The sequence below is a fragment of the Dryobates pubescens genome, chromosome 22 (assembly GCF_014839835.1).
Source record: "Dryobates pubescens isolate bDryPub1 chromosome 22, bDryPub1.pri, whole genome shotgun sequence".
Classification (NCBI taxonomy): Eukaryota; Metazoa; Chordata; class Aves; order Piciformes; family Picidae; genus Dryobates; species Dryobates pubescens.
Window position 1 is genome coordinate 20,201,104 of NC_071633.1, and position 9,211 is coordinate 20,210,314.

Here is a 9,211-nt window from a genome sequence, read left to right on the forward strand (position 1 = left end):
CCAACACTGGCCAGGCTCCAGCAGCTGTGGATGCCTGCCGCTCCATGTGCTAAGCAGGACAAGGAAGGCAGCACAAATGCAATTGCCTGCTTCTCCCCTGCACTGCACAGAGGAGTTTGCAGCAGGACCCAGGCTACACCAGAGCTGAACTGAGGGGAATCTCATCAGTGCTGATCAATACTTCAAAGGTGGATATCAGGAGGATGGGACCAGGCTTTGTTCAGTGGTTCCCAGTGACAAGAGGGGGAACTTCTCTGTTTTAAGGATGGTGGAACCCTGGAGCAGGCTGCCCAGAGAGGTGGTAGAGTCTCCATTTCTGGAGAGATTCCAAACCCGCCTGGACATGTTCCTGTGTGACCCTCTCTAAGTGACCCTGCCTTGGCAGCAGGGTTGACCTCAATGATCTCCAGAGGTCCCTCCCAACCCCTAGCATTCTGCGATTCTGCGATTCTGCAAAGGCCTAAAGCTTCCTGCTGAATGCTTTCACCTTCCTGGTTGTGCCTTTCACAGCCCTGTGCTGGATAAGGTGGGGAGCAATTCCCCTGAAAGGTCACACATGGAACCTGCCTTACAAGACACCTTTCAAATCAGGGATCTGGAAGAGCAATCACAAGCATAAATGTGCCAAACTGCCAGCTGCCTGGAAGGCCAAGCAGCAAAGAGAGCTGCAGCAAGTAGAACCCAGCTGAAGCGTGGCTGCCAGAGGAGGAGTTAACTCAAGCTGTGTTGAGGGGAGACCTCATTGTTCTCTGCAACTCCTTGAAAGGAGGGTGGAGTGAGGTGGGGGCTGGTCTCTGCTCCATAGTATCAAGTGGTAGAAAAAGAGGAAATGGCCTGAAATTGTGGAGGGGAGGTTTAGGTTGGACATGAGGAAAAAATTCTTTCCTGTAAGAGTGGTCAGGGGATGGCACAGGCTGCCCAGGGAGGTGGTGAAGACCCTATGCCTGGAGGTGTTCAGGAAATGCGTGACCATGGCACTGTGGGACATGGTTTAATGGCCATGGTGGTGCTGGGTTGACAGTTGGACTAGATCTTGGAGATCTTTTCTAACCCAAACAATCCTGTGCTTCTGACTCCTGACTAAATGCAGAGCACAGAGGGTATTGCCCTCACCTTGAAGTGCTGCTCTAAAACTTGAAGCAGGAGTAAATAAACGTGTGGATAGCTGTCAGTGAAGATGTATCTGGTTTCATTGCAAGACCTATTTGCTAACCAGAAGAGCAAGATCCTTTGGAAGAAAGGGTGGCAGGTGTGGACAGAAAGGGTGGCAGGTGTGGACAGAAAGGGTGGTAGGTGTGGACAGAAATGCTGTATGCTGCTTTAATAAACAAATATTTGCACAAAGCTTGTTTCCCCCCCGCCCCTCAAACCATGGATCCATATGAGGGACAAGCCTGAAAATTTCCTCTGCTGCCCAAATTCAGGAGAGTTTACTGGCTTCAGACCAGGTATTCTCAAGCAACAGAGTGTGCATGTTTTATCAGTAGAAACATCTTCACCCCACCCAAAGCTCAGGCTGGGTATCCAGCAGACAGAAAAAAGCCAGATTGTAAAAGTGCTCCAAGTCCTGGAGATCTCCATTGCTGTTACAGACCGATTTTCCTTATCTGACTGGCTCAAAACCTGCTTACAGCTGGTTTATTGTTTCAGTTATGATTGTTTTTCATTCAGGCAGGCTGAGTCCTTACCAGCACACACCAGAAGCTGCCTTGCCTCATGGTCCATATAAAACACACCCTCAGATCGAGAGGTTGTGGCACCTCAGCAGCACTTGGGCACCCAGCCAGGTAGAAATTTTTACACTGCCCCTGCTCCAGCAGCTTGGTTGTAGAGATGAAATTCTGCCTGCAACTGTTGTATCTTATCCTCGTTGAAAGGAAAACCGTTACTTGTCCCCCATTCCCTCCTCTTCTTTTTTCTCCTGCAAAGCCAAATCATTTTGCATTGAATGATGCTGAGGAAGGACTGGGTCTGTTCCAAGCTCTGGGGATGGGACTGTACAGATAGTGCCTATTCTAAGTCTTTTTTTTTTTCCCCCTGCTCATTAACACTTTGCTCAAATTGACTTTGGTTGGTGCCTGGATTGCAAGTTTTCAGAAAACTGTGGCTATTTCTTCTTTATGGTGATAGAAAAGATGAAAAAGCTGAAAACTCTGATGTAGAAGGAGTATTTATATGAAATAAAAGTTGTCGTGAGTCATAAAATCTCCAGTTTCTTAAGTCTTTTTCAGTCCCACATGTGGAGTTTTCTGAACTGAATCAGTAATCTCTTGCTTTTTAGAGCAACAGCTCCAATTTAACTTGCTTACCCCTTAGGAAAGTGCTCAACTCTTGGGCTAGCTCAGCTCCCTCACCCAAAAAGCTCACTGCACTAATGACTTCAGAGAGGCATCAAAGCCTTCTCATTGCCATAGCACTTCTCATGCAAGCAAATATGACAGCAGCTTGCAAAGTGCAAAGTCATCTATCTACAGAGGTATCCGATTCCTTCCAGCAGAGGTTGGTAGCTCAGGGCCTTTGTGGAACTTATTCTAGATCTTCTGCACAACAGGAAAGCACCAGAGACTCTTGAGCTGTAAACCCTTTGAACCAAAGGAGCAGCTTGCAGCTAGACATCTTGTTGGCAAAACTGACCACCAGTTTCAGCACAGCAACTCTGTGGCTAATATTAATGAAGTCATGGAATGCCAAATTCTCTTTAGGTCAGAAGGGATATTTAAAGCTCATCTGATCCAACCCCCTGCAGGCAGCCTAGACAACTCCAACTAAAGCAGGTTGCTCAGAGCACCAAACAACCTGATCCGGAATGGTTCCAGGGATAGGACATCTCCCACCTCTCTGGGCAACCTAGGTCAGGGTCTCACCACCCTCAGTGCCAAGTTTCTCCCTTCTCTCCAGTCTGAATCTCTTTCTTTTAGTTCCAAACCATTACTCCTTATCCTGTCACAACAGGCTCTGCTTCCCAGCCTTCTCCTCCGCCCCTTTAAGCACTGAAAGGCCACCAGAAGGTCTCAGTGGAGCCTTCTCTTCTCCAGAACTCTCCCCAACTCTCTCAGCCTGGCCTCAAAGCAGAGGAGTTTCAGCCCTTGGATCATGTTTGTGGCCTCGTCTTGACCTGCTCCAACAGGTTCGTGTCTCTCCTGTGCTGAGGACTGCAGAGCCGAATGCAGCTCTCCAGGTGAAGTCTCATGAGAGCAGAGAGGCAGAATCATCTCCTTTCTTGATTCAAGATTGATTTCAGACGTGAATCAATTCCTGTACAAAGAGATTGATTTAAAAGCCCTCAAGCCAAGGACAAAACCACATCTGGATCAAGTTGGATATACTTCAGTTTCCAACTGACAACTCCTGCAGGAGGCAACACCACAAGGTCTTGACAGAAGTTCCAGCTTTCCATTCCCATCTCAACCAAGGTAACACCTGCAGCAGGAGCTCACTCCACAGACCACTGACAAGGGCAGCCCTGTACAGAGCCTAGAAAGAGAAATCACAGGAGCATTCACTAATCTGCCACACCAGTTCCCCTCCAGATAAAACTGGTTATAGCAGCAGCCTAAAGCTCAACTTGCATTATTCGGCAATCTTGCTGTGTAAAGCATCAGTAAGGTCTTTTTCACTTACGAGGAAAGCTTTTTAAGTGAATTAGAGGCACAGAGCAGGAGCAGGGTACAGCAGAGCTGTGAAGTTCAGTTCTCTTGGCAAGGTTGTACAACAGCAGCTCTATCAGTTCACAGCCTGAAGGACGCTGCAACTACTGACTGGCAAGGCCACTGTACTGGGAATTCCATGGCAGGTTCCTGATCACACCAGCTTAGAGCAGTGATACAACAACTGTCAAGACATGAAGCTTTCCCAAAGCTGCCTCTGAACACAGGTGAAATAGCCCAAAGTCAAGCTCCACCTCCCTAGCTGTATGGGAATGATTAGTTCTTGCATCATTCCCCTGTTCAGCACCTCCAGGACTTGCAGTAGGCTACCAGTAACACATCCCCTTTTGGGCAGGACCCTTTCCAGAGCAGTCCACGAAGACTAGTTTTGACTTCTCACTCCAACCTCCTTTCAGATAGCTGTACAGAGCAATGAGGTCTCCTCTCAGCCTCTTCTTCAGGCTAAATAATTCCAGCTCCCTCAGCAGACATGCTCTGCAGACTACTCCCCAACGCTCAGAGCAGCCAGGCTGTGAACTGATAGAGCTGCTGTTGTACAACCTTGCCAAGAGAACTGAGCATCCCACACTTCCAAGTTGTGAGACTCTCATTAACTTCCTTCTACCACTAAAATAAAGACCGCAATGTTTCCCTCATGTTTACTTACCTTCCTCACCAAAATTGACTTCCAGACATCTCCCTCTTTCACAGATCTGCTCACACACAATTCTGTTTGCATCAACAGCTTCTGTGGAACTCAAACAATGCTCACCAGCAACACCCAGGAAATCACATTACAAACCAGGAGGCTTCACCCATTTCCATCTAGGAATGACAGACTGGTTTGGGTTGGAAAGGACTTCCAATATCATCCAGTTTCAACCCCCTACCGCAGGCAGGGACCCCTCCCACCAGCCCAGGTTGCTCAAGGCCTCATCCAGCCTGGCCCTGAACACCTCCAGGGAGGAGGCAGCCACAACCTGGGCAACCTGTGCCAGTCTCCCCACCCTCACTCTCAAGAATTTCTTCCCAATCTCCACTCTACACCTCCCTTCTTCCAGCTTAACACTTTATCTGCCCTGATACAATTCCACTACCAGAACTGATCTTGCTGGCTCTTTTTGAGGAGCAATCAAGGGAAAGAGTGAATTGGAGCTGAAGTAATACAACAGATGAGGAGACAGTCTGCCTTTTAAACCTCAGCTTCACCTGAGATTGGTGACTACACCATTTTAGGGCACTAAAAATTTCAGTTCACATGCAGATGACTCTGTCAGAACAAAGATGGCAACAAGATGCAATCATTCTCACTCCAAGGTGACAATCCAGCTGTTACTTGTCGCAGCCAACCTACTTCCCAAGAAATCCCTAGTACCCTGGATTTCAAACACACTGCTCGCACCTAGAAACCACCCCAGACAAACCATTTTTGGTACTAGAAGTATTTGCAGTGCACATAGTCACTGATTTCTGGGACAGTCTGTCATGAAGAGAGCAGCAAGCACAGAGGCTGACAATGGCAATATCTCCAAAGGAGCACACTTGGCATACAGAAGACTAGCTAATTCCTGGCTAGGGCAAGGGTGTAGAAGAGATTTTAGCTGAAGAATTTAGGTTCAAAAGGGAGAACAATGCTGCCAAAATCACAGCTCCCAGCAGCCTGCAACCCTTCTGCACAAACTTTCCCGTCACATACTTAGTACCACAGCAGAGAAGTGACAAGATGCTCCAAAGCCAGTTGTAACAGGTACAGAAATTTAAGTGTTTCACTGAAATTCCAATTTCCCAGCAGAGAAGAAGATGCAAAACCAGAGTCTGGGAGCTCCTCAAGCTTGCATTTCATAGAGGAACAAAGACAGCCACAACAATCTCCTTACTGCCTCATCAACTATTTTTAGCACTCAAACAGGAGGCAACAGACAGCAGTGGGACTATTCCCTTTGACAAACATCTGAATACTGTGACTGCCACCAAATCCACCAGCCAGGTGAAGAGCTTGAAGCTGTTCCTGCTCCTGAATTCACAGCCCCGCTCTGCAGCCCATTTAGCTCAATCCACTTTCTTTCCTATCTGCTCTCCCAGCCATGCTTGATTAGTCTTCTGAGAGAACTTGTATGGAAAGTGAGAAATGCCAGGAGTCTGAGTGCCTCCAGTGTACATTGGCTCCACCAGAGATCCACCAAGTCCAAGCTGCAGGCCAGAACCAGAGAAATGGCTGTGGTAGCTGATTTATGGTTGGACTCGATCTTAAAGGTGTTTTTTCTAACTTTAATGATTCTGTGATGCTGTGAAATCCCAGCATCTGTGTCATTCCACCTTGCTTTTCTTTATCTCCAAAGGGTCTAACAGTTAAACACAAGCTCTGCTCCCTGGAGATTCTTCCCCTTAAACACAAGCTCCACCCCAGAGATGCTACCCAACTGGTGCTGCTTTTAGTACCGAAGCCAAGACACAGACTAAACTCAGCTGGCACCAAACAACGGGCCTGATGTGTCTCTTTTTCACTCATCACTCCCTCAGAGAGCTGTGGAAAGCCTTTCACTCTGCAAGCAGAGAGGTACACGAAGGAGAGCAACCTTAGCAGGACCCAGAGCTACTGCCCACGTGTGGCAGCCCCACCCACAGGCCTTAACTTGCCACAGATCTAACTGCCAAGGGACAAAGTCATCCACTGCCACACAGAGCTACCCCCAGATCTGGTAATGCTGCCAGGACACCAGCAGCCCAGCCACTGCAGGGCGTAAGCAAGAAGAATTTAGAGGCAGCTCAGGAGGTAACAGGGTGGCAGGGAAGCCACCTGCTAGAGCCACAGCTTTTGGGCTTGCAGCATTTTCACCAGCTCCTCTACCTGCCCTGCAGGAGGGTGGCAGTGATCACACAAATGCTTTGGACTAACATTACTAAATACTGGTATTTTTTCTTTCCTTTCCACCAGCCAACCTTCTTCTCTAGCACATTAACACCACAGACTCCTCTGCAGGCTCTCCAGAAGATGGAAAAGGAGGGTGAAAGCTCACACCCATACCATTCCCCCCACTTAACTTCTGTCTGGGAGCCCTCTACTCCTGTTTCTCCCTTCAAGAGATGCAGGCTCAACACACCACCGCTAGTCCTAGACATTCCCATTTAGGTACAAAACAGCTCTTTCCCCCTCTCAACTTTAAACATTCCAGTGCTGTATTTTACACAGCACCTTTGTGATGTGCACAGCTTAAATGCCTGCATCTCCTCAGAGCACATTTTTGTCCCTCAGCAGAAGGAATCTGAACTCCAGGGACCCGGAACAGCCTGGCAGCCTCACAGTTAAGGCATTCAACCAAAACCATCAATCTGAAGAGCAGCTGCTATGATCAAGAGGTCTCACAGCTCCCCAGGCAATAGCCCATGTCCTCGGTCAGGTAAAGCCACAATTTTTGCACAGCTCATCCATAAACACAGCTGCAGAGAACATTTCTGCAGGCTACAGGGCAGGAAAGCATTAAACTGGGAGCACTGCCTGTTCCAGGGCACATCAGGAGCTGGATGGCACAGCCTTGTCTCCTGATACCACCGCCTCTGGGATGCCACCAAGGTGCTGGGAGATGTCTCTAAGATCAGTCACACTACGCAGGCAAGAGCAGAGATAAAAGAGCCAGGAAACACCCTGCAGCACACCCACCAAAGCTGCCCACCCATGCCTACTGCAGCAGCTCCAGAGAAGAGAGCACCAGATCTGGGTTTAGCTTTTCTGCCAGGGAAGATCAAACCATTTGCCATCACCCATGCTGAGCCATCATCAGTGGGATTGAGGCATCACAGAGGCTCCTCCAGCCTCACCTAAGGAGATTAATGACAAATGAATCGACATCATCAAATGCCACAGCTGCCCTTTAGCGTAGGCAAACCACTTTTGCTACCTGGAGAGCCCACCCAGCTGGGCATTCCTCCCAATCCACCCACCCCACCACCCAAGAATACATGCTGTGTTGCCGAGACTTTCATATTGGGAAAATATTTTAATATAGTAAACAAGTCAATTTACCTTCCACATGGTTTTTAAATAAGTTTATGCTCATCGTTAAACAAAACTGGACTTGTTTTTTTCTTTTTACTTAAACAATGGTTTACAGCCTCTAAATTCATCATGTTCCCAGCTGGTCCGGTAAATAGTGAGGGATCTGGGACAGGGATATCCTTAGGTAGGTGGCAACAGTGGCAGAAACAGCAGAGGAATTCGAAGGGGGAAGCCTAGCCCTGGACAGAAAGAAGAACGCAGCCGCAGAATCCCCTTTGGAGGAAAAATGGGGGGGGGAAAGGGAAGCCACCGCAGTGGCACCGAGGCAAAGTCCGGGTCAGTCTCCCGCCTGAGCTCCTCGGGGCTCTCCCGACCCCATCCCACCTCCGGCAGTCCCCCGCCGGCCTCCATCCTCCTGCGGGCCTCGGCGGACATCTCCCCCGGAGTTCGGCCTCGGCCTCCTGGGCTGCAGCGCGACCGCTCCCCGCTGTCCTCCCGCAGCGCCTGGGGCCGAGCGCTGCCGGCCGCCGCCTCAAGGACTCCCCGGCACCCGGTGAAGCGCGGCGGCAGCACTGTCGCCCGCGTCCGGCTCGGCCCCGGGTGGCGGCGGCTGCGACGCATCCGGGCGATCGGTGCGGGCGAGGCCGGGGGGGTCGGGGCCCGTCCGCGGCGGCGCTGGCGGAGCCTCCTGTGCTGGGCCGGCCCCGGCGCCCGGCGCTGGCGGCGGGGCGGCGCGGGGCTGCGCGGACGAAGAGGAGGTGGCGGCTGCGGCGGGGCCGGGGCTGGAAGCGGAGCCACCGCCGCCACGCACCGGCTGCCAGATGAGGCTGTAGTAGACGGCGAGGACGATGGCGGCCAGCGAGACGGAGAGGACGTAGGCCAGCACGGTGGCCAGGCGCACCCACTTCTTGTTGGTCTTGGCCGCCATGCGAGCCTTCTTGTCCCCGGTGTAGGTGGCGGGCTTGCCCCGCTCCGCCCCCGCCTCCTTCTCCTTCATGGGGGCCCGGCACTTGGCCCGCGGCTCCGCCGACCCCTCCGTGGTGGGTGCGGGGAGTGAGGCCCAGCTCGGCTCCGCGCCGCTCAGTCGCTCTGCTCAGGACATGCCGCTGCCCGGGAACCGCCGCTTCGGTGCCGCTGCCCACCCGCACAGCCGGATCCCGAGCGCTGCCCGCGGCCCGCGCCGCTGCCGGCAGCTCCGCTGAGTCGCGGGCGGGGGCTCGGGGAGGGGCTTAAAGGGGCAATGGCCGGGGGGAGGGTGGCGGTACTATGTACCCCGTGGCCTGGTCCTGCGTCCGTCTCCGTGCCCGGCTTACTGGAGCCCCCCCTGTGCCCTTAGCTGCCCACCGAAGCCAGCGGTAGGTCCGCGGGTGAGAGTGTCGCGGGGCCCTGCGCGCCGTCGGGCTGCAGTGCGCTTCCTAAACCTCAACCAGGGCAACTGGAGGGGCTTGTCCTTGTGGGGCAGTAACCCCCTGCACCAGTACAGGTGTGGGGTGACCTGCTGAGAAGCAGCTCCAAGGAGAAGGAGCTGGGAGTGCTGGGGGACAACAGACTGACCGTGTGCAATGTGCTC

The 9,211-nt window shown here is 51.8% G+C and overlaps 1 protein-coding gene across 1 annotated transcript; it reads right to left on the reverse strand.

Annotated features, from left to right (window-relative positions):
* Positions 1-8,173: 8,173 nt before the first annotated feature.
* LOC128898331 (putative transmembrane protein INAFM2) lies at positions 8,174-8,865 on the reverse strand. Its single transcript, XM_054171724.1, has one exon. It carries the CDS (start codon positions 8,636-8,638, stop codon positions 8,174-8,176), a length of 465 nt encoding a protein of 154 aa, XP_054027699.1. The 5' UTR covers positions 8,639-8,865.
* Between the last annotated feature and the right edge of the window lie 346 nt (positions 8,866-9,211).